The sequence below is a fragment of the Amblyomma mixtum genome, chromosome 10, assembly GCF_055824585.1.
Source record: "Amblyomma mixtum isolate Tamu chromosome 10, ASM5582458v1, whole genome shotgun sequence".
NCBI classification, from domain to species: Eukaryota; Metazoa; Arthropoda; class Arachnida; order Ixodida; family Ixodidae; genus Amblyomma; species Amblyomma mixtum.
Genome location: NC_143021.1, coordinates 88384889 through 88410068, shown reverse-complemented (window position 1 = coordinate 88410068; position 25180 = coordinate 88384889). Strand labels below are relative to the sequence as shown.

At 51.2% G+C, this 25180-nt stretch overlaps 1 protein-coding gene and 1 long non-coding RNA gene across 2 annotated transcripts; both read right to left on the bottom strand.

Annotated features, from left to right (window-relative positions):
• Positions 1–20012: 20012 nt before the first annotated feature.
• Positions 20013–23992, bottom strand: LOC149326394 (uncharacterized). The gene is made up of 3 exons (XR_016286607.1): positions 23965–23992; positions 22706–22839; positions 20013–20335 (listed from the first exon to the last, which is right to left on the bottom strand). It is a non-coding gene; the product is annotated as an uncharacterized LOC149326394 (long non-coding RNA).
• Positions 23993–23996: 4 nt separating this feature from the next.
• LOC149326393 (uncharacterized) lies at positions 23997–24933 on the bottom strand. Its single transcript, XM_089564562.1, has 2 exons — positions 24550–24933; positions 23997–24145 (listed from the first exon to the last, which is right to left on the bottom strand). The coding sequence occupies exons 1-2, from the start codon at positions 24704–24706 to the stop codon at positions 23997–23999; spliced, it is 306 nt and encodes a 101-aa protein (XP_089420688.1). The 5' UTR covers positions 24707–24933.
• Between the last annotated feature and the right edge of the window lie 247 nt (positions 24934–25180).

The following is a 25180-nucleotide window of genomic DNA, read 5'->3' as shown; positions in this document are numbered from 1 at the left end:
GCCACGCACGGCTAAGCGCGGGTGGTCGGGTCCGTGGTGGCGCACTGCTCACCATCATCCCCCTGCGGGGATACCTCTGTGGATGCTCAGGAACCCGTGGTGTCGCAACTCACCAACGTATGCATGAATCAGACACCCCTGCGGGGCGCATTGCATTCAGAATATTTTCACGTTACTGTTTTTGATCTTATGTTTGCACAACCCTTTTAATTGCACGTTGCAACTGCACTTGATAGCACCTGCCATTGCACTTTCTGAACCGTGCCGTTCTGCTAGCAATGAACTCAAGGCGCTCTCTTCCAGATTTCCCATCTTCAGTGCTTTGGCATGAAATCAGTGCCCGTCACTGTACGGGGAATGATGGCACAGCTCATGACAGACAAAGTGGCTGAGTATTTCTTGATATATGGAAAAAAAGGGAAAGCGCGCTTTGATGCGCTTAAATTGCACACAGTCATGTTTGGTGAGTAATCATTTTCCAGGCAGATGTTCTTGTGTTCAACAGTGTCCATGCTGTAGTTGTACCTCAAGGAGCAAACTGTGCCACTAATACGATCAGCAGGCATGAGTCACTTGCGCTGCTGGCTTTAGGTTCTTATTGGGCACACTTTGCGTGGCGAATGCTCACAAGATATCGTTTTCATGCAGTCGATACTTTCAAAATCAGTCAAGAAGATCGGTTCGCCGCACTTGCAGGTGACGAGGCCGGCTCCCTTGTCGATGCTTGCTCGCTACTCGCCCCTGCTCTTCCTGCTTCACGTACATTTGCCATGATCCAAGAGACTGTATCGCCGCCGTTTTGCGGTGCAATTTTCAGCACAGACTCTGCCTCTGAAACCTCCAGCGTGTTCAACGCTCTGCTTGGTGGTGCATCACCTGCGACGGCAGTCCGCGAGAGGTCTAACCAGCCTAGCTCAGTCGAGCCAGCATTGCGGTGTATGACTCGTCGACCTCTCCGCAGCCGCCAGCTTGCCGCCGGTCCTTTGCGCGCACTTGCCTTGACATAAGAGACTGTGAATCATCGACCTTGGCAACAACACGCCGCATTGAACGTCTCACTCAAGCCGGCAATACGTGCGGAAGCTACGCGCGGCCATACATTGTCTACGCAGCATGCAAATCTTCGCGGCTGATGTTTCCCCGTGCCGACATGGCGGTGTGTGTGTGACGTATCAGTTTTCTCGATACCGACGACCTCTCGTTCCTTCGCTGCATCTTAATGTGAGCCTGGAGGGATTGAAAAGACCGGGTTCCATCGTCGTGAATTAGAGTATCCAGTATTGCACTCTCCTTTGATGCCACTGAGACCCACGCACTTAACGCACGCTCTCTTCAGTGTGCGAAGATTTGCTGCAAACCCCGGGTGCGCCGAGACGAAAGGCTTCATCGTCGCCCCCAGGAGCCAACTCACGTAGCAGTCACTAAGTGAGTAGACGGCGCCACTTCACCCCACAGTTCTACACCAAAACAAATCCACTAAAAACATTGAAAGATGGAGTACTGGAAAACCAATGCTACACAAGAACCCAAAGAGAACAATACATGAAAAAAGGAAAGAAAAGAAAAAAAAAACTTGCGAAAATGAGAACTAAGCCCACAACCACACTCAAACAGCCAGCATGACAACACTGAGAGGGAACGGTGTCTTTAACTGCCTTCTAGTTCATTCAGGGCATAGATGGAACCCTAGCCCACCTGCCACCCACAAGCCAAGACCATCGCTTCCCACAGATGCCACTATAGCGCCCGGCGACGCTATAAAGCTCCGGCGCTGAGATCGGCGTTACAGCGCGCGCTAGAAACAAATAAAGATGGACAGCGCGTGCTCGATGCGCACGCCCGGCACGGGCAGTTCGGAACGAGAAGCCTGCCACGCTGGTCGTCTCTCTCTGGTGCTCCGCTGCGACCCCGCAAATCCTCAACAGTGGTGACCCGGCGAACCGTGCCTTCTATCCCAGCGGCGTCCTAGCATGGCGTACTGGCAGCACCCAAGTTTCGACCCGCCGCTCCCGGCGTTCCGGCCTGCAGGCGTCGGCGGGTGGTTCACCCAACTGGAGGCTGCGATGTACCTGAACGGCATCACCATCCAGCCGTTTAAACACGCAGTCGTTTGCGACATCCTCCCACCCGACCTCCTGCGTCAGCTAACCTACTCTGCCTTCGGCTGCCGGCCATACGATGAGCTGCGTGCGGCCGTGTTGGCGGACTTCGGCGCCTACTACGTTCCGCCGCCGCTCTACGACGCAGCGGACCCGTTTTCGCCGCCGCCAGCCTCTGGCCCTGCACCGGCCTCGCTCGCGCCCACGCAGCCTTCATCAGAATCCGGCCCGCCTCAGCAGCCCCTCGCCGCATCGCCGCCACTCCCGTCCAGCGTCTCCAACCCGGCTGTCTCTCTCGACGCCACACCAGGTGGGATCCGCACGAGCTCCGCCTCGCTTCCTGCTCCCACTACTATCCGACCCGCGTCTCTGGCTCTGCCTCCTTGCGCTTCAGTGGCGTTGTCGCCAGAGCCTCCTGCAGCCAAGGACGACTCTGCGGCAGCAGCCGTGCCCAGGCTTCCGGCATCTCCATCTACCTCGTCACTACCGCCAACAGCTCTGCAGGCCTCTGCTGTGAGGTTGAAGCCGCCACCGCAGCATATGCCACATACCAGCCCCACTACCCTGGCGACCACACCGCCTGCCCAAGAGGCCCCACCCCACGCCCTCAGTACGGTCAACCGCTTCTCGGATTCTGACCCTGGCAGCTCGACACCGCCGCAGCAAGCGTCTGCTTTGGTGCCTGACTTGAGCCACCTTCGGCACCGAATGGTCGAGCTACCCACACCGAGTAGTGCGGCAGTTGTCTATCCAAAAGCTGTGTCTTTTGCTCCCAGCCAGCCATCTGATGTAGCAGTCTCAGCTGCACGGCCTGTCACTACAACAACCTTTTTGCAGCCACCTACAGCCGACCATGCTCACACGCGCATCATCCCTGGCCAACCGCTCCGGAATGTCGATCCTCCTTCACCCAAGCGCCTGAGAATGAGCCCTGCAACTTCCTCCGCCATCGTCACGGCTCTCACCGTTGTGTCGACGGTCACAGCTGTGCCAAATACTGTTACAGCTGCTGCTGTCGCAGCACAGCTGCTGTCAGTCCACGGAGCCGTTTCGCCCATTCCAGCGCTTGTGACGACGTACTCGGCGCGCCACATTCCCACCGACTCTAGCTCCAACGTCACAACACCGACGACACTTGTGTCCGCGGACAGCACCACAGTCGGTGACGGCCCGACCTTGGCCTTCCCTGCCCTCATGTCCTTTGTCAACTCGGCACCCAGCTTCGCCCGTTGCGAAGCAGCCAGGCTCGTCCACCCGAGCCCGCGCACTCCACCCGACGGCTCTTCCCGGCACCTGACATGAACTTACCGGACTCTCAATCTCTGGCTACTCCATCTGTGCCCCGTCGGCGCTCAAATTTCGCCGTTCCGTTTAGGCGGGGGGCCCTATAGCGCCCGGCGACGCTATAAAGCGCCGGCGCTTAGATCGGCGTTACAGCGCGCGCTAGAAAAAAATAAAGATGGACAGCGCGTGCTCGATGCGCACGCCCGGCACGGGCAGTTCGGAACGAGAAGCCTGCCACGCTGGTCGTCTCTCTGGTGCTCCGCTACGACCCCGCAAATCCTCAACACCACCACAGGTCCAAGTGTGTGACGGCCCTAATGAGAGGTCACAAATTCGCAATCTGGTATGTTGCCAAAACTCGGATTCGTGCTGAGGGTAGGAGCGAACGAGTCAACACCACAACTTCGTGGGAGTGACTTCGTGGGTGGAGGTTAGACTGTGCACAATTTCTTCGCAATAGTACTGCCGCGTGCCATAATGGCCCCTTGGTTCCTCACAGGCCGCGCCTGGGATCACTGGATTCCTACCATACAATAGTGAGAACGGGCTCATTCGCGTTCCCTCGTGCACGGCCGAGTTGTAGGCAAAAGTCGCATAAGGAAGCCGGAGGTCCCAGTCGCGCTTCTCATTGTCAACATAGTGAGAAAAAATCTGCATTAGAGTCTGGTTCAGCCTTTCCACCGCGCCATTGCACTGTGGGTGATAAGCGGTCGTCTGGAGCTTCCTGACATCGAGATCGTACACGTCTTAGATAAGCCGGCCCCTGAAGTTAGCCCCTTGATAGGTTTGCAGCTGCTTAGGTGCTCCATTTCGGAATACTACTCCCTCAGTGAACGCCCTCACCACCGTCTCGGCTGCCTGATTCTCTAAACCGAATGTTTCGGCGTATCGGGTGAGATGGTCCACGAACACCGCCTGCCAGTGGTTGTGCACTGTAGCGGCCCCACAATATCCATTGCAGTTCGCTCAAATGGCTGGTGAACGTTGCTTGCCTGCCTCTGGGAACTCTGGGAAGTGCGCATGATTTACATTGCTTGCAGTAGCATGCTATATCTTTCTTCATCCCATGCCAGAAGTAGTTCATCGCGATTCTTTCCTGCGTATTTCGAACGCCAAGGTGCCCTGCCCAGGGCGAGTCGTGGTGCAACCTCAAAACCTCTCCTCTCTTCGATTGTGGTATGACCACGCGACATTCCGCTGAGCTTCCCTTGTTCCGAAATCCAAGGGTGCTGCTGTTCTGGTCAGTATGGTAGCGACCGCTAATCCTGACTGCGGAATTGTTGCACTCCTATATCTTCTTGAATAGGAAGTGGTCCTTCCTTTGTTCATCTTGAAGTATAGCTTCCTCGATCGTGGGAACTAGATCGGACACGCACGCTACTGTCGACCGGATGAGGGTATCTGCATTTTGGTTTGTTTTTTCTGCGCGATGGATAACCTCGAACTGGGCTCTCTTACATTCATGAGCCATTTCAATGGCTGGCAGTCTGCCACAATCTTGAAATGACGGCCGTATAGGTAACAGCGGAAGTGACGCACTGCCCACACCACTGCTAGGCTCTTGCTCTGCTGCGCCGTAATTTTTTTCAGCTGCATTCAGCTGCCTACTCGCGTAAGCGACCGGGCATTCTGCCGCGTCGTGGATCTGGGACAAGAGGGCTCCTACTGCGTGCTTAGAAGCATCGGTCGCGAGTGTGAAAGGTTGAGCAGTGTCGGGGAACCGAAAATTGGGGGTTCAGTTAGCTTTCTCTTCAACGCTTTAAAAGCGGCCTCTGCCTCTGGCGTTCATTCAAAGGGTACCTTCCTCGTTAGCCTTGTCAATGGTTTAGCTATCTCAGCGAAGTCTGAGATGTGGCGGCGGTAGTAAGTGACCAGCCCTAGGAATTGCGGACTTCGGTTTTACTGGCAGAGGTTTGGAATTCCTCCACGCACTTTACCTTTCCAGCGCCGGGGTGAATGCCGTTAGCTGAGACAATGGTTCCCAGGTATTTGACTTCCGGCTTCAGAAATTGGCATTTCGCTGGGTTTAATTATAATTTTAGGCAGGCTCCCCCTACTCTCTTCAGCACTCGTTCAATGTCCTGCAAGTGCTCCTCGAAGGCTCGCTGTATATATTAATGTCGTCGAGGTATACGTGACATAGCTTTCCGAGTAACTCTGCCAGTATTACATTGGTGGTGGTGGTGGTGAAAAACTTTAATTTGCAAAGAGAGTTTGAGGGTCAAGAAACCCTGCTACATGGTCGGTATCCTTAGTCCGGGACACCGCACGACGAGGCCCCGTCTCGCGCCCGCTTTACTAGAGCCCTTTGAGACTCCAGCGTGGAGCAGTTGAGGAGGGCAGTCTCCCATGCCTCTCGAGTGGGGGTGGGGGAAGGGGGAAGGTGAGGATTCCGAGTACATGCCCACACCATGTGAAAGATATCGCAGATCTCTCCACAGTGCGGGCAGCGCCCATCTGTGTTCGGATCGAAGTGTTTTGCTATGGCAGGACAGAGAACAGTTCCTGTCTGCAGGCGCCGCAGAGTTCGCTCCTCCGCCTGTCCTTTGCCAGGCCGCCGCGCTGTTCACGAGCCTCATTGACATCCTGTTCCACTCACAGTGGCCCGTGGGCGTGTTAAACGCGTTTTTTTATCTTTAGCGTCCATCTCTATCTGCCAATATCCACTAGCCCTGTCTACAACCGCACAGTACTTCGCCTTGCCAAGCTGGGAGAGGGTTTCGTGGATATTGGGCAGGGGGTAAGGATCCACTCTTGTGGCCTTGTTCAGGTGTCTGCAGTCTACCACGAACTGGTAGCTGCCGTCGAGCTTCTCTACTAGTAAGGCCGGCGCTCCCCAAGGCTAGGTTGAATGTTTAATGACACCCATGTTCAGGAGGTCGCCGACCTGGGTTTCCATTTCTTCCTCCTTAGCAAAGGGGATCATATATGCCCTGCAGTAGACAGGAGGGGCGTCGCCGGCGTATATCTTGTGTTTAATGGCCTGACAGTGTCTGAGAACGGTCCTGTGTGGAGAAAACACTGTGCTATCCCTCGCAATGAGGATTTCAATTCTGGATGTCTGGTCTCCATTGATATGAGACAGGTCGAACATATCAAGCAAGCTTTCGGTGCTTACCCCGAAGGCAGCCGTGTCTACCTTGCAAACTGGTTCTGGAATATTTTCGTCAGTCAGAGTGCCAGTGACTTTGTTCTTGCCGAAACGGATATCCTGCAGTGTTACGTTTGCCATCCTAACTGGGAGACTGGCACCCTTGCGCATTGTTACCAATGTGGGTGCGCCTACGAGGCCGTTTGTTTCGAGGCGGCTCACTTCCACCAGTTTAGTTCCCCCAGACGGCAGATCTCGCAGTGATTTACACCACAGAACGCACTCAGTCATTTCAGGGACTATTTTTACTTTGGTTAATGCGACCAACACGGCACTGTTGCTCTCTGGATCGAGTACTGGGCTCTTTTTGTGGGGACCAATTGACTATAGGCGCGCAGTCATCACCCATCCTCAGTATTTCCTGCATTAGTATTAGGTCCACCCGTTCCCGTTGTAAGATATCCTGACCGATAAAGCAGTCAACGGCAGCTTTAGATTGTCCTCGTAAACAAAAAATCCCGCCACGAGTCCGCGTCTGCCAAGCACGAGTGCAATCTGAAATCAGCCTAGAGTGCGTAACGGGCTCCCGGTGATGCCCACCAGCGCCACACTACCCTCGTGCCTCTTGAACGCCCACTCCCACGCACTGCTCATCCGCGACAAAGCATTCAACCTGAAAAGGCTCACCTTGGACCCTGTACCTTCCATACACTGCGCCTTCAAGCCCGTTAATTCGCCCTCCACAATGGGGAGTGTTTCTCCACGTAGACTCAGTAAAGCCGTTGAAGGCCCCCTATCGCAGTGGTTCTCGAAGTAGGCCACCTCTAGTTTCCCGAAATCTTAGGCTACGCCTTGTCCTCAGCTAGAATGTGCTCGCGTGGGCTACTCTAAGCACGGGAGTTTCTGGTGGGCGCCTGCCGAAAGCTACATGCACAGTCAAAGTGACCCGACTTCCAGCACGAAGAACAGCGCCCAGTGGTATAACGCGGCGGCCTGCCATTCGGTTCGTCTTGTGCAGGCTGCTCGGCAACCTTTAAATTATCTTCTATTAGCCTCTCGAGGCGTTCTAGTCACGTCCTCAACTCGTTTGCTTTGCTGTTTCAACTTGTATGACAGCCATGCCCCCGAGGCCGCGTGACCTTTTCGATCTCCTCCTCTTTAGCTGCTACGTGTACGGCCTCCTCGAACATCTTGAGATTGCGTGAAAGGGTGAAACGCCTGACGGGATCGCGCAGGCCATTTAGAAAGCGCGAAAAGAGATATTCTTTGATGATTTCGCTGCTTTTTTAGCGGCGTCTTCAGTGGCATAATTTCAAAGCGTGTCCGGGCCCAGATCCGCAAACGAGCCGCGACAGCACGTGCATCCTCGCCTGTGTCATGTCTGGTGTTCATGAACCGCTCTAGCTTTACACTGGCTGGCACCGTGTCGAAGCGTTTCAGGGCCAGTTTTTGAATGCCTCATAAGCGGCTGCGTCTGTCACTTCCTTGTCCCTCCACGCAAATGCCTGAGCAGCACCAACCATTTTACACCATGCCATACCGATCACTTGTTTAGCCTGCCACCCTCCTATTGTGCCGACCTGCTGTAGAATTTAGACGACGTCATTCATGTTCCGACCCGTACCGTCCCTGGTGAATGGCGGAATAATTCCTCCCAGCATCATTGCACTAGCCCCTAGTGCTCGAGTCTGAGAGTCAGGTAACTGTCTTGATGTCGTGTCGACTCGTTCGTCCCCCGGCTCAACAGTATTCGGGTTCGTGCCAAATCTTCAGCCGAATCCCACCGCTGCCACCACTTGGGACGTCCCTGATGAGAGTTTACGAATTCGCAACCTGGTGAGTTGCTGAACTCGGATTCGTGCTGAGGGTGGGAGCGAACGAGTCGACATCACAACTGGCTGATAAGAGAAGATTTTTTTTATCGACGGTCTGCTCACCATGTGACGGGGGGGTGGTGGTGGCGGTGAAAACATTTATTAAAGGGTCCCTGAAACGGTGTCCATGTAGGCAAAGAGAAGTCGAAGTATTGATAGACATTGAACGATCCATCATCCTACCGCAAAAATTTTTGATCTACCTTGTGCGGAACCAGAGATAATGGCTATTAAAAATGACCACCAGCCTTTTCCCTCTCAACTCGTACACCGGAGCAAACCATAAAAAAATAAAGATTACAGGCCGGGACCATGCTCCGCCCACAAATACGTCATCGACGAGATCGGTTTGTTTACTTCCGGTTGACGCGCTCTTTCGCTCGATCGCTCGCTCGCTCGCTTTCCCGCTGTTCACCTGTGTCTCGCAACCCTCGCTGCGGCTTCTCTCGTACTATAGACCCCGAGCTGAAGGAACGACTTTTGCGGATGAGTGCCGAAATGGGATTTCAGCCTTAAGGTGGGGACACATGTGCGAAAAGTGTGTGCGATTCGCTGCGGCGCGCCGTTGTGAACGACGTCGTAACAACCGATCGCAGCTCGTCGCCTGCGTCCAACCTGCTGGATGTCTACGACAAGCCGCGCGCGGAAAACGCAACGACGGGAAGCGGGAGCCAATACGAGTGCGGAGAGCGGCAGCGTCATGATGCCGTACAGCGCGCTGCCCAGGGCGCTCGGGGCCGAGCCACGCCGGACCGGCCTGCCAGCCTTGATGCCGGCCACCGGCGACTGAAAAACGCGCTAGTATTGTTTGTTCTCGTCCATAGCAAGCCCTTGGATAGATGCATGTCAAAAATGCATAATTTCTGACGATCGTTGGCCAATACCGAGTTGCTGGTAAAAGTGATGACTGCGATACAAGCAAATTTCATCCAACAGCCGATTTGGTGCTGCTGCTACTTGGTGCGGTTCGCCTAACGTCTGCTAGCTCCGTTGCTGAAGGCATCGTGGAAATCGAACATATCTTTTATTATGGGACGAGTTCGCAGTAAAGCGATGTGAATAGTAGGCCTTTTATTATAGCGCAGGCAACTTCCGAAGCGCCGTCAGCTGCGGTTTCAATGCGAAACCAGATAGGCCTAGCGACGACTAGGGCAGCCTGGGACCAGCGCGCAGTTCGTCGCGCGGCGTTGCCGCAGGCGGTGTCGTTGCCAAAAGATCCACTTTTGCACAGACATATTTCCGCTGCTCGAATCTAGGAAGCATCCTCGCTGGTATCATGGCTGTTTTGCATTTTCTTGTGCGAACGTGATGTACGCCGAGCATGCCGGCCGGCCGGCCAGCCTGGATCCCGTCTGCCGGCGACATAAAAACGAGCTAAAGTGTGTTCTTGACGTAAATAATAAACCCTGGGATAAGAAATGTGAAAAATGTGTCATTTTTGAGGATCGCTGACCAATACTGAGCTGCTGGTAAAGGTAACGACTGTGATACGAGCAAATTTCTTGCCACAACCGTCTCGCAGCTGCCGCTGGCCCGACGTGGGCTCCGACTCGCCTGGCGCCCGCTCGCTTCGCTGCAGAAGGAGTCGCGGAAAGTGACCATACTATTATTTTATTGTGAGATGATGCTGTTGACTGAAAAGCGATGTGTAGAGTAAGCCTTGTATTATAGCTCAGGCGACTTCCGAAGCGCCGGCCGCTGCAGCTTCGATGCCGAAGAGGCAATAGGCCTAGCGACGACCACGGCAGCCAGGCAGCAGCAGAGCTCGTCGCCCTGAGCGCCCGCGAGCGGTGCCGTTGCCGAAAGCTCGCAACATAAGCAGGCGTGCTTTGTCGCTGCTCGAGAAGTATTTCTGATAACAAGGCGATCTTGCCTTGTGATATTTGTACACCATCCCAAGCAGCGCTCAGGCATTGCTGCACGGCGGCGAAGTGCGACACCGGTTGTGAGCGGAGCTTGGGTAGGGCGGCGCAGCGATGCTCACCGCCCCGTGTCTCCCTGCTTGTAGTGGGGCGGCAGTTCGCAAGCGACGATCGGTGCAGCGCGTCGGCCAAGCTTTTAAGGACACGCCGTTCAGAAATCGAGCGCTGAATCCTGACGACGACGACGGCTCGCTCACTTCCATCTTTCGGCAGACAGTACCGAAGGGCAACATCTTGCCGAACCCTGGCTTTGCAACCAACGACACAGCACGGCCGGTCCATTTTGATTGCGCATGCGACGGAGGTCGCGACAGAAATCAGTAGTGCGGTGACTCCAAATCGCACCTCGATTCTCGATTCGGTTCGACGTCGGCGCCGGCGGAGTGACACAAGCGGCACGAGCAGACGAAAACATTGTAAACCGGAAGTGCAGTACTAATTTCTGACACCGAACACACAATAACTGCGTAAACATGCATATAAACGACAACTCTGCTTGCTGAAATGCGAAATGTTTCCGAAAAGAGTAAGAGTGTGAAGTATCTAGAGCTTCTAGTTTGTTAAATGCGTGATTTCACGTTGGCAACGCGAACCAATCATAGCCCAGCACTTGTGACGTAAAGAGTACAAACTGACGTAATGAGTACGGATTCGGGCGGAAGTTCACCGCCGCTGGTCGCCGCGAGGCTCGGGAGAGGTAGTTTTTGAAAATGTATTGTAAATTATCTACTCGCCTTTGATGTATTGTACGCGGCATGAACGTTCAGTGGCCTACGCTCTACATAATGCAAGTATTTGTTTGCCAACCTCAGACACCCCTTTCAGGGACCCTTTAAGAAGGAACAGGAGGTATGTTTGGATCAGCCGTTAAGGGACCGATCCTTACAAGCACTAGGTGGAGGTCCCTAATATGGAACCCCAGTGGCGGCGGCCGCCGCCCGGGCGCGCCCGACTAAGGCTTGTTGGGACTGTAAGTCGTGGCAGCCGAGCACGGTCGCCTCCCAGTCCTCCCGGGTTGAAGATGGTGGGAATAGCCTGGCTGGAGGGGCAGGCCCACACCATGTGATAGGTGTCAGAAGACATTGCACTACAGTGCGGGCAGCTGCCATTAAAAGATGGGTGAAAATTTTGTAGTGCTGCCGGGCACAGAAATGTATTGGTGAGAAGGCGGAGAATAGGCCACTCATCCGCCTTCTTCAGGCCTTTACATGGGTGAGGTAAAAGCGATGACTGTCTTGATATTAGGTTGTAACATGTTTAAAGGTATAGATGGGATTAGGATCGGGTTCCTGATCGGGTGGGGAGGAGAAAACAGCCCAGTGATAAAGCGCGCGGTCGGCTGGGTCTGCTACCTCGTTACCTTCCATCCCCTGATGAGCAGGGGCCCATATAAGGTAACGGTGTGCGGGGTCTGTACCCCGTATGCAATTTTGGTAGATTCGAAAGGCAAGGAACGGAGTGCAGCCTTGTTCGACGTTCCGACAGGCCCCTCGCGAGTCGGTGATTATGTGTTTTGAATCGGAATGTGAGGCCGCGAGAGCAATCGCGACCTCTTCTGCTTGAGTTGCACTGCGGGCTCTGAAGGTGAGGCCGTTGACTGTGTTGCTGTTGTGAACTACCGCGACTGTGTACCATTCCCCGTTGTGAGGACCGGAGGCGTCCTCGTAGTGTACACCTGTTTTGTTGCCATAATGTCGGGCTAGAGCTTCCGCTCGTGCCAGGCGCCGACCATTATGGTCTTCGTGTGACATAGTGGCTGGAAGAGGCCGCACGTGGAGGGTACGGCTCCACAGTTCTGGGCTCTGAAACCTGTTTTCCTTGGGAGTGGAGTGTTGGATATGGAGTCGAGCAAGAAGGCGGCAATCCGACTCCGTTAGCGACAAGCCCGTATACTGGTTTGTAAGGTGCGCCTCCCGAAGCTCCCGGAAAGTATTCACCACCCCAAGGGCCATAAGCCGGCTGTTTGAAGTAGTGATGGGGAGGTCAAGTGCACGCTTAATAATTTTTGCGAAGGATGACATCAACCGCATCCTCCTCTTGTTTCCGTAGGTGGAGGTAAGGAGTCGAATAGAGAATTCGACTCGTTACAAAGGCGTTTGTCAGCAGCAAGGCATCCTTACTTCGTAACTCCCCGCGTTTGTTGGAAACCCGGCAAACCATGCGCCCACCTGGTTCCCCCCCTTACGGAGTTTGTCCAATGATATGTCTGGCCGTCTGTGTTTGTGGATGTGGAGTCCGAGTACCCGTAGCTCGTCAGTGTCACGTATGGGACCACTCTCAAGAGAAATAGAGATTTTAGTTGCCCACTTTTGTGAGGGACGGAGGCGCACAAATTCCGATTTTTGAGGGGAACGTCGAAGGCCGCAGCGGCTGGTGTAGCGGTCTACTATCGTCGCCGCTGTTTGCAGGGCGGTTTCACTGTCTCCTGTGCTGCCCTGCGTGGCCCATAGGAGGATGTCACCGGCGTATAGGGCATGCTGCACGCAGGCGACACCACCAAGCTGGGCCGTCTCAAGTGCATCAGAGCCAGATTGCAGAGAAGCGGGGAAAGTACCGCGATTTGGGGGGTTCCCCGCGTGCCGACTAGGTAAGGACCATGCTCTCTATCTTGGATGCGGATGTATGATTCACGACCCATTAAAAATTAGCATATGTATCGGAATGTATTGAGGCCACAGTCGGTCTGGCTTATGTTAGTGAGTATCATCTCGTGTGTTAAATTGTCAAATGGCCCTTTAAGATCCAAGGCGAGTACTACCCGTTCATTATGGGGGCATTCGAAGGGGTCAAGGACTTCCCGATTGAGCTGCCGGATGGCATCCTGTGCGGATCTGTGGTTGGGAAAATCCGAACATGGTGCTTGCGAAGACATGTTTGTGTTCAAGATACGCAGATAACCGATCCCGCACCATCGTCTTCATTAGTTTGCCCACACAGTAGGTGAGAGAGATGGGGCGAAGGTTATCTGTGTTAATTGGTTTGCCTGCTTTAGGAATAAAAGTGACTATAGCCGTTTTCTAGACGATTGGCAGGCGGGTGTCCCCCCCCCCCTGTCCCCGCGCCAAATTGCATTGATGTAGTCGAGGAGGGACTGGTATGGTAAGTCGGGCAGATTCGTCAAAAGCTTGACGGTGAACTTATCCCTTCCTGGCGCAGTGCCCCGTTTCATTTGGCGAGAGCCGCCCGCAGATGATGGAGCTGGAAAGATTGATCCCGCTCCGTGTTCTGTTTGCCTGCATAAGAGTACGCAAATCCGCGGGGGTCTCGGGCTGTATACAGATACTGGTCCCGAAGTTTCTGTTCCTGTTGAGTTGTGTTGCCAGGGAAAGCGTGCGTGGCTCGCTGCAAATGTTTTTGTGTTTTGGTTCGCGTTTGGGTTGGGTCGACTAGGGCTCGAAAGAGACGTCATGTGTTGCGGCTGGAGCAAGCTCGGCAATTCGATCTTTGATCTTTGTGTTGTTTTTTTGGCGTCGCCAACGGCGGACGAGGCTGCGACGAGCTTCCCAGAGGTGTAGAAGGTGGTTATCCACGTCCGTGACCCCCTCTGACAGCTGGATCTGAGTTTCATGCGAGAAAAGGCGGGTCAGCAGCTGTTGGGAACATGCTGGGTATCCTTGCTCGGAAATTGGTGTATTGTCAAGTGAGTGAAAATTTTTCCTGAATTTCTTCCAAGCTGGGATACGGGCTTGTGTTCTGGGGCGCATGAGGGGGCGTGTGCGTAGTACAGTATTAAGGATGCAGTGGTCACTACCGAGGGTATCCTCCGTCTGCGTGTCGTATGTCTGCGTGTCGTGTGTTGCGAGTGAAGGTTAAGTCCGGGCACGTATCCCGTGTCACGGAATTCCCTAGCCGTGTTGGGTGGACGGTTTCCGTGTGGAGGGTGAGGCCCAGATTGGACGCAGGTTCCGCCAGCTTACGTCCGCACCACTCCTCCTTGCCATACCCACCCAGCTGACTGGGAACGTTAAAGTCGCCCACAATCAGCAGGGGATCGCGACCCGCTACTCATAGCGTGCGGTTAAAGAGGTCCGCAAAAGTCACTCGCTTGAGTTTGGGAGAGCAGTACACGTTGAGTATATGCAACGGCGGTTCCCTGCCGCGTAGTGGTAGAATAGTCACCATTACATAGGAATACTCTAGCTGGAGGTCGAGATCCACTAAGGTGGCTGTGTAGGCTTTGTGAACGAGAAGACAAGAGGCGGCATCCTGTTGGAACGTCGAGTAATTTGAAAATGTGGCGCCCAGGCCAGGCTCATGGAGAGCAACCACCGCTGGTAGGGACTCGAAGGTTTCAATGTAGAGGCGGAAATTGGCCCGCTTAGTGCGGTCTTTGAAGCATCTACAGTTCCATTGTGTTATTGAAGTTGATATGGCCGAATTGGAGATGGCGGAAGTGCTTTGATTAAGGTGTGTCGCCATAATTTAAAATGTTTAGGGGGGAGGAGGAGTGCTTGGCTGTCCCAGAGCCAGCTACTTGCGGAATCAAGGGGGTGATGACGGAAGGAGCGGGGCTGCTGTCCTCATTGTCCGAGTCAATAATGAGACGGTTGAATTTTGAAGGAGGGGGTACGTCCCTAATGAGCCCCGTCCGACGGAGGAGGCGGGATTTGGATAAGATGTGGTTTGAGACCACTGCGGGGACGGCAGATTTGAAATTGGTCAAGATCTCGTCCATGGCGGTCCCGATCATAGATCGCAATTTAGAGGTTAGCACTCCTCCACCGCGGAGATGACTGTCACGAGGGCGGGCGAGGTCTCCGCGTCGCTCTCCATTGCGTCCGAGTTGTGCGACTCGGAACGGCGGACGCCAATTTTGACTCTAAATTTTGAATTTCTTTCACCAAAAGCTCATTCTGTGCCCGGAGCACACGTCGATCTGTTTTTGTATTCCACGTCGAGTGCGGAGACGGTAACTGGGGGGGGGGGGGATGGGAGGAGGAGGAGGCGATCTCAGCTCAGCTGCTCACCTGTTGTTTGCCGTGTTGGGGAGCTGATGCCCGGGCTCCAGCACCGCCATTTGTTTTGAGGGCCGGGAAGTGGCCATTGTCCCTGCCGCTGGGCGGTGGAGGCGGCGTCTTGATCCCGGGCGCTGACTTTACCGACGATGGAGAAGCCGACGACGTGTTGTGGTCGGGGCCGTGAGCACCACGCGGCGTTCCGCTACTGGAGCCTGAATTTGGGTGACTTGGCGGCTTGCCAGGTCGCTGGTTTCCTGGGAGCTCTGGGCGTTTAGCCTTGGGGCCGGGCACCTTGAGCTGCCGGAAATTTCCCGAGGAGATGCGGGAGTTGGTAGCGTGGGCTTGCCCACAGACTGCACAGGACGGGTGCATTGATGAGGTGTCTTGACCCCGTCGACGGGTGGCACCGTTTGGCCACAGAGGCCGCACTTTTCGTACGGCCAGGGGCATGTGTCTTCTCGGTGGCCCACAGTGCCGCACTGCACGCAGGCCGGGATGGTTTTTTGTATGGCCGCACAAGGATGGCCTCTAAATTGTGATGAACATATCGCGGCACCACTTTACCCACGAAGGTGAGCGCCGTGACATCCGATTTTTCAAGGTTGCGTATATCGGCAAGCTCTCCAGCACGCCACTGGATCTTGTTTTGGAGCGACTCACTGGTCTCCTGCTTGGCCACGGTGATGACGCCGCGGCACACGTCGCCAGTGAGTTTCAGCTGCCCGTACATGGAGAGCTGGCCCTTCGTTGTTGTGAGTTCAAATTCCCGCAGATGCTTGTCCGCGACATGCGGCTCTCGGGTGCCTGCGACGATCAGGTTTTTCTCCCATGTGGGGAGCAGGCTCAGGGATGCTGCGGCCTTGGCGCTCAGGCAGGCCGCGATGGCTGCTCCCAGCTGGCCATGTTGGTACACATCCTTGCTTCACGGATGTGTACCAGGATGATGATTATCCCCTCCCCACCATGTGACGTGACGGCGCTGTCTTGTGGCCACAGAACGTCGTTCATGCTTTTGGCGCTACGGATGCTATGGAATGCAGGGACGGCGTCATTTTCACCTCGGGACCACTGGAGGGTTCTGAAGCTCAGGCACCAGAGAAGGCCCAAGGCCATTGGTCTCTGTAGGCAGGGGTGAATAATTGCCGCCCGGGTGGAACTACATTGGTCCTGGCGGTTCTGCCCTCCTCGCTCGCCTGACTTGCGGTTTTATATGGAAGACCAACACCGCTCGATACTGTGCCAATTATCGCGCCTTAAACGTCCTTTTCCCGCGCACCGTAGGTGCAGGCCTGGGGCTCGTTTTGGGATTCTCCTTTCCCCGCCTCGCTGTTGGTTCTTGCTGTACGACGCACGTGCAAGCTTCGCCTTAGCATCACCGTCGAGCGTACTCCACGCCGCTCGGCACCACCTGCACATGTTCAACGGCCTTGGGAAATGCGGCGTTTCGTCACACACTCCTAACCTAATCGCTGGCACCCTCCACTTGGTCACCCAACGAGTGGGCCCTGCTTCGTCGTGGTTTTAAGGTGGAAGCCTTTAATGCCTCATCGTTGTAAGGAGTTTTTGTCGGCAGAAATGTCACGCTTTTCAATTGGTCGAAATTGTCGTGACGTCACTGTGCGCGAATTTCAAACGGGGCCAATTATACTTTGGTTATTACCATGCAACCAATTAAAGGGATGTTATAGTAATGCTGCAAGTAAAATAAATATGTAAATAAAGTGAGCAAGGCAGCATCCGGACGATGCAGCCGCATCTAAACTTCCTGGTCATCTCTCCCAGTCGAAAAAAACACCAGCCCGTATCTGGTGTTTACACCAGACCGGAAATTCAGAGACGGGTTCTGGTGTGACCCGGCCTGGTGTGACCCGGCCTGGTGTGACCCGGTCTGGTGTGACCCGGACCGGTGTGTCCCGGTCTTGTGTTACCGGGTCTGGTGTTACCGGGTCTGGTGTGACCCGGGCTGATGTTTTTGGTGTGGCCCGGTCTGGTGTTTTCTGATGTGATTTAATTTGGTGCCATGCTGACCGAGTTAGGAGCCTTCGGGAACAATTTGCCTGTTTCACGATATGTGCCGCCCGCTGTGGAGCATAACGAGCATACCTGGTACCGAGAAAACAGGTTGAAAAGAAGCGCACGTGGGTGAAGCAGGCAAGGTGTGGCTCCACAAGACGCCAACTTCACACGTGAGGAGGCAAGTGTGAGCTCGACAGCTGCCCTCTTGTGTCTTTGGTACTGTTGCTGATATAAACTGCACAAGTACAGTTAAACCACCAGCTTCTGCAATGCTTGCGCAGTTGTTCACTATCACTGGAGAGCTCAAAGAGCAGAGTTGTGTGTACGCAGATTGGCCGTGAGAAAAACGCAAATTCAATGTGCTTTGATAGCGATGCAGTGCATTAGGATACACATAACAGCATGCATACACCAGCACTCAATTTTTACACTTACCAATAGAAATTTTAGGGAAAGAAAATGAAACAAGATTTGCACGCATACGTCAATACTCAATTCGTATGATTGCCAATAGAAATTGCAAGGGCATGTAGAAATGAAAAAAGAAACAAAATTTATTCTGATTCGCTTAGCTCTTTGAAGCAGCGGGCCTCTTTCGGCGAAGTTCGCAAGTTTTCTGTGATAGCCACAGTCTTATGCTTTTTTCAGCTTTCGTGGCTGCTTCGTCCGTCACTCCCCGACTGCGGGCATAATGCCTGAAAAACACTGAAAGAAAATCATGCATAAGAGTTAAATATAGCGCAAGCTTTGTTATTATTCTGGCTTCGGCAGAATTGTTGTTGTAGAACCAATTTCCAGGACATACAGTAAGTCTTAGCCTGACAATTAGCTCAGCACTACAAAAACTGCCGCATCTACTTGTAACGCCACTGCTTGTTGTAACAAAGAACAGTATGCTACATGATAAGTAAATTCATTCGCCTGATCATATCAAAGGGACACAGAGGACAACCTCATCCAGCTTTAGTTCTTTGTAAAAATTAATTGTATGGCTTTGGGGCCATGTTGATGTTGCAGAGTCATTCATTGCTGCGAAAATTGGGTTAGAAAATCAACCCATAGTTCGATTCACACATGAAAAGGGCCAAATCCTGGTGTGAGACCGTCCGTGTTTCAACACCTGTAACACAATTAGGGCACAAAGCTGTAGCTCTGACGATGCACAATGTCATTCCTTCTGCTCTTAGTAAGTGTAGAAGCATGTGCAATCTCAACAGAACAGTGCAGCAGTAATGGTGAGCAAATTTAAGCGAAACACCCTAAAACACAGCACATCAAAAGAAAGTTGTAAATGAGCCTATAATTAAGCCTAGAACACTTCTGCCTAATATGAGTAATAGTGCAACAAGGTGTTCTGATTCTGGGTAAATCTCAGCAGATATGTAAACAAATCACTTTCTCCACCCTAGAAAGGTTGCACAAAGCTACTATGTTGCCAAATCTTGTGCATGTGCAAAGGCCATGAGTGCCAATACTGCAAGCACGACAGCTGCTGTGACATTTTGCACTGCCTACATCATCAAAATGAGCATGTCGCCTTAATATTCACGCCAAGTGTAAAGCAGAAAAATGACTAAGGTCATCAGAAAAAAGCGTTTCTCAATTGTAAGAATGTAGGCAGTGCCCAGTGCCCTAGCAGATGCATACATGGTATGGTCCTGAACACAAAGCCAAAACACACGAAGTAAGGGCTCAGTTGCATTACTATGTATGCGAAGTGTACAACAGGTCGAACTGCGTACATTTCCCGAGAATATGTTTGTGCTAAACCATCCCATAATTAGTGCCTTTGCTAAGGCAATAAAGATGAAACAATAACAAAAAGGACAGGAAGATACATAAGAATGATACCATCAGCGTTTGCGTTAAAGGTGCACTAAAGAGGAATCTGAACTCATACTTTTACCGATGGAACTCGTTCTACACGTTCTGAACGTTCTTAGAAACTGCGAATTATTTCCCTGTGCAGTCGGTTTCTCTAGTTTAAATCGAATTAAACACCCGGTTCCCGCCTTTTTTTTAATTCCCCCGCAGACAGTGGGAGGAGTCGACTAATCTTTCAACCACTCCTGTGGCGGCTTGCCGCTCTGCCATCGGCGGAGCGATACGGAGTGATTGGCAAAAGCAGAGTCCACGCGTATTTTTATTTCTGTGGGCCTAATTTGCAGCTATGTAGTCTCTGAATAGATCTATTTATCCACGGAAATGTAAAAAAAGCAAAATAAAAACGAAAGCAAAGCCGCCATGCGACTGCCTGCAAGGCACTCCATGCGTTAGCTGACTCCTCCCCGACTGCGGAGAATTAAAAAAAAAAGGCGGGAGCCAGACATTAATCACATTTAAATGAGGAAAATCAGCCCCACAGGGCAATAATTCAAAGTTTCTAAGAATGCTTGGAATGTGTAGATCGGGTTCCCGTGGCAAAAAGACGAGTTCTGATTCCTGTTCAGTGCACATTTAAACGTTTTAAAAATGCGCAGCTCTTAAGAACCTTCCTTTCCAGCTCAACATTGTCATGTGACAACAGCCTATTTTAGCACCACAAAACAAGTTATGTTCTTTGGTTGTTGCCACAGATGCGGAGTGCTCATGTGATACACTCATCTAGCGGCTCAGCTCTGTAGGAAGTTTTTATCTCTACCAAATGCTTCTCATTGTGCCTGTCAAGTAGCTAACTGCACATGAATTCTCGTGCACAACCAAAAGCCATGCAATGAATTGATCCATTCTAATATGAGTCAAATAGTGTTCCATAATTATTACCTTCTCATGAGCTATTGCCAAGGTCGAGATAGCCTCCTTTCATATGTTAATGCAATATGACAATATGCACATGTGCTAACCCCAGTAGAATACAATAATTACCCCTTATCGTCTCCACCTTCAGCAGCGTCAGTGGCTTCTGCGGTGCCTTGTCCCCACCCTCTGCCAGGAATCTGTTGGACAGCGTTCCGGTGAAGCTGCGCTGAGCCAGCACTTCTGTTGACCACAATGTGGTTGCCGCTCTTTTGACAAACAGCGAATCTTTTGGCAGCGCCATGAGAGCATCGTATGCCTCTTTCGATATTTCGTGGCCATTGGCCAGGTGTACCTGCAGGAAAAAGAAAAATGGCATGCCGAACTGAAAGGGACGTACATAATGTACAAATTGTCATTGTTTACCGAGTGCATTCTGGCTTAAAACTCAGTGTTAGCACTTGCCACAGCACCAAGGTCAAAATCATTTAAAACTTGAAAATAACTGCAGAACTTAAGCGTGGACATTAACAGTGCGATGGGCATTTAGTGGCACTTCTTAACAGCAGTGGAGTATCAAAGGTAACTGCATGCAGTGCTTGTAACTGGCTAATGCTAATCTGAATTCATGTTTGGAATGCTATCGGCAAATAATTTCAGAAAAATGGCTCTACCTTGCTGGACATAGCCAATTAGTATGTGCGCACAGTAACAAATGCTAAAAAAATAAGAACAGCACACAAAAAAGCCGTGCTGTTTGTGCTTCACATGATATGGTGCCCCTTGTAGAGTGGAATGGTCACGAAATTTCTATAGCCACCAGATGCCCTTCTCAAGACATGTCATGATGACTAAGCAATGCGAAAGACCACCCTCAAAGACAAGCTACCCTTCCGACACAGAGCTGGCCTCTCATGCTTCACCCTCATGCCTCCCCTTTTGCTGTCATTGTGGGGCACATGGCTGCAACACAGGCTCTTCTACTGCTCAACCTGCACTGACCCCTAACATCTCATTGGCGTGCTAGCTGCCAGTGCTCTTTTTAAAAGCAGCACTAAGCATGATCATATGGAAAAATTTTAGTGATCATCAATACTATATGGGCTACCTTTGCGGACCAAACTGAACCTGTAGAGTAACTGCACGAGCCGCAAGAAATAAACATCTGACTGTTCAAGCCTGACCAAAACTAGTCCCATATACCTGTCGTTAAACCACCAAAATAAAATGGATATAGCTTACTGAATTTTAAAAGCACTGGTAATGATGAAGGACAGAAGTGAACGGGACAAACACTTCTCCTCCGTCCTTACTCGTGCATTCAAAATTCAGTGTGCTAAACCAACTGGCCTAATAGACAAATTTTGTAAAGCATCTAGCTTGTTTACTACGCATGACAATGCTAAGAAAGAGTGCACAGCTGAAAAGCATACACCAAAATATAAGACACCCACATGCATCATCATCAGCCTGACTGCGCCCAGTGCAGGGCAAAGGCCTCTCCCATGTCTCTCCAACTGACCCTGTCCTTTTGCCAGTTGCCGCCACCGTATCCCTGCAAACTTCTTGATCTCATCCACCCACCTAACTTTCTGCCGCACCCTGCTACGCTTGCCTTCTCTTGGAATCCACTCCGTTCACCTCACTTCACTTCACTTTATTACCTTAAAGACCCCCAGTTAGGGGGTATTACATAAGGGGTGGGTACAAATAGAATTAAATTTTGTGTACAAAGATGTTATTCATTAAATATGGCGTTTATACAATTCAAAAATGAGAATGGACAGGTGGTTGCAGCGACGTCGTGTGGAAGGCCGTTCTAGTGTTTGGCTGAGCGAGGAAAGAATGATGCAGCAAACGTTGTGGTATGAGTCTGTGGACGGGAAACTTGCAGGGGATGACCAAGGCGGAGTGAAATGCGTCCTGGAGGGCTAATGTAGGGTGGAATACGCAATGAGCTGTAAAAAAACTTCTGAAATAAACACATACTGGCGATGCGACGACGACAGGCAAGGTTTGCTAGGCTCAACTCTGCTTTTAAAGATGACATGCTGATATCATATGAATAACATGAATGAATGAATCTAGTGGCTCGGTTCTGTAGCGATTCTAGTGATTTTAACAAATAGATTTGGTTAGGGCTCGAAATGGGGGATGCATATTCTAGTTTTGTTCGAACCAGGGACTTGTAGGCAAGAAGCTTAACGTTTGGCGCTGCATGGCGCAAATGACGTTTCAGGAAACCAAGGGTTTTGTTAGCTGATGATAGAATGTTAGTGACATGCGCATTCCAGCTTAGATCTTGGCTTAAGGTTACACCCAAGTATTTATAGGAGTTGGTTAATTGTACTGCGACACCAGAGATTACCTAAGGGAATAAAAGGGCAGATATAACAATTACATGTAGAGGTGAAATTCGTTTCATGAGCGTCTAGTAAATTTTTGCAGCAGGACAAATGTTGCTCGATTTGGATGGTGACCTTTTTTTCTGTTTCTTTTTTTTCTTTCATTCTATAATCTGTGTTTCTTGAATAAAAATTTACAGATGCAAGTGAATGCTGGTGCCACGTCTTATTTATGCTGCTATAGCCAGTATAGACAAGTATCAACTTGCTAAACATTCAACACCGGTGAATGAATATATGTGCATGCTACCCCCACTGATGCAACAGCAAGCAGTTCTCAAAGTCACATTTCATAAGACATGAAATTTAGGTGCTTTCACCTTTCCACTGTCTGTCAGAGTACAAACACCCTGGACTGGTCGTGGTTCTGCTGCAGGCGGTCCAGCAGGCACTGCTGGAAGGTGTACTTCTCAAGACATCACAGATGCCTCACCTCCTTCCAAAGCCGGCATGTCTGCACGCAATACGGCACAACACAAGCTTGATATTTACCTAGTAGAGATTAAGCCACAATTCAGACTAGTGCAGTAGGAACAACATTTCATACAATTTACGCTGAAATCAATACCCTCAGCCTCGAAGCTTATCAAATAAATAATTAGATTATTCTTTTGTTATGCAGACATGAAATATGGAATCAATTTTATCCATACTTATGGCAAGACAGCTAGCTACCCCTTAGTACTTGCGTTTAATGCATAGCAAAGAAAAGCAAAATGCAGTTATTTCTGGTGGTGAACTTCATCATCCTGCCTATGCCCAAACCAGGTTAAAAGCACTACCCACTGACCCCCAATTTAGTATTGGGCCAGCTACAGCCATCCTACAGCCCACAGATTTCCTAATCTCGTCTGCAATGTTTACCTTTTTTTGGAATCTATTTCATAAGTAGTAATGGACCATTCACCACCTGTCCTCCATACCATATACTACCGCACTACTCTCTTTCTGTCTCTTAATGTTACACGCACTGCGCTGTCCTGAGGTTAATTTCAAGCCTTCTCAACATGGCTGCTGGCCGTACCGATGAATTTCCCATTAGCATCATGAATAGTGATTCAAAAACAACATTCTCGTATGCTTCCTTTGGTTTCAATGACTGTTGGCTACCTTCCTATTTATGCTGTAACGAGCTCCTCATTTCTATACCCTTCCCTGTTCGTTCCGTCATTAGGCTATCCTTGCAGCTTGAAAAACGGGCTATAAACTTGCTGCGAACTGAAAAAAATGTGCCCAGTGGTAGGTTAAGGACTCAGCAACAATGTCACTGGCAATTACAGATAGTGGGCATGGTTTATTGGTTTACTGGGGTTTACTGGGGCCCAAGGCAACTCAGGCTATGAGGGACGCCGCAGTGAAGGGCTACGGAGATTTCGACCACCCGGGGTTCTTTAACGTGCACTGACATTGCACAGTACACGGGCCTCTAGCATTTTGCCTCCATCGAAATTCGGCCGCCGCGGCCGGGATGGAACCTGCGTCTTTTGGGTCAGCAGCCGAGCGCCGTAATCACTGAGCCACCGCGGCAGGGCACAGATAATAGACATGATTCCGGAGTGCTGCTGATGACTTTCCATACCTTCCTCAGCTGATAAGCACGCATTGCGTACTTTAGATGTACTTTGCGTACTTTAGCGTGGGCCCTTCCAGTGACAGGATGGGGTGGCACTGTTGTGGTAACGGTGTCACCGCCCTTGGAGGGGTGTCTTCAGCGGCATTCTCAACGAGTGCAATGCTAGCCACATTGCTCACTTCAGCAGCTGTTGACAAAAACGTTTGCTGTGTTAGACTTCCTTTTAGCAAGTTCATTTTTTCTTGTTTCATCATACTTTCTCATCTTTTTGTTTTTGGTCTTTTTAGGTAATTTATCTAAGCTCCACTAAGAACATGAACATATGCAGCTAAAGTTCACATTTCCACTGTGATGCAGACGTTAGGATCATTAAAGCCATGGAGTTAGTGTAAAACTGCATTTCTACAACCAATGAGGAATGTAATAAACATGCAAAATTTTTAACACTTGCTTTCCCAAAAAGAAGTCCTTTTTATAATGCACTTGTGTATTTTTAACACACTGCAGCTTACAAGAAAATAGTAATAACTTACAGGCTGTAGCAAGCGGTATCCAGATTAAGAAGTAGGCATACTGCCATACAAGACTAACCTGGAGCTGAGAGGCATTTCAGAAGCTGCTCCTGCAGCTTCATGTTTAACTGCCACAGCTTCGAATTTTCTTTCTTGAGGGCTTCCAGCTCCTCTTTTAGCGCATTGCTTTCTCTGAGTGCCACAATGTCCTCATTGGCACTTCTTTTCGCAGCCATTCTCAACTTCTTCACCTTTTTTGTTGACTAGAATTAAAGCATAGGCATAACCAATATAAATGCAGCAAATGTGTATCATGCACAAGTCATCATGCACTTCGTATATAATCAGCATACTGGCATTTGTTTGACCATTGCAAGGAGATTCACCCACTTGCCACAAGTACATTAGGCGTTTCCTCATCCATAACACGGTACTGTTGGCCGCAAAAGTTTGCAGGATCTGTGATGCGTGGCGGGGCGACGCAAAACAACATTGCTGCGTGATCTGCCATAACAGAGCATAGTATCCAGGCTCATGTGAACCTCAACACCACGCTCTGTGATGGCAGATGGCAGTCATTCCAGAATTGTAAAGCGAGCTGTAGCTACGTCTTGCCTGAAACCTGGTATAAAAAAATCTTGACCCTACTCGATAATTCACAGCGTAGACCAACAGGCCTCCCAATTGAAGGAGAGCGGTTATCCGGAGCA

Excerpts from the sequence above, each read along its gene's own strand:
- LOC149326393 (XM_089564562.1), bottom strand. The coding sequence starts at position 24,706 with ATGGCTGCGAAAAGAAGTGCCAATGAGGACATTGTGGCACTCAGAGAA. Across the intron at positions 24,146-24,549 it reads GAAATGCCTCTCAGCTCCAG|CTGCTGAAGTGAGCAATGTG; the intron begins GTTAGTCTTGTA and ends TTTTGTCAACAG.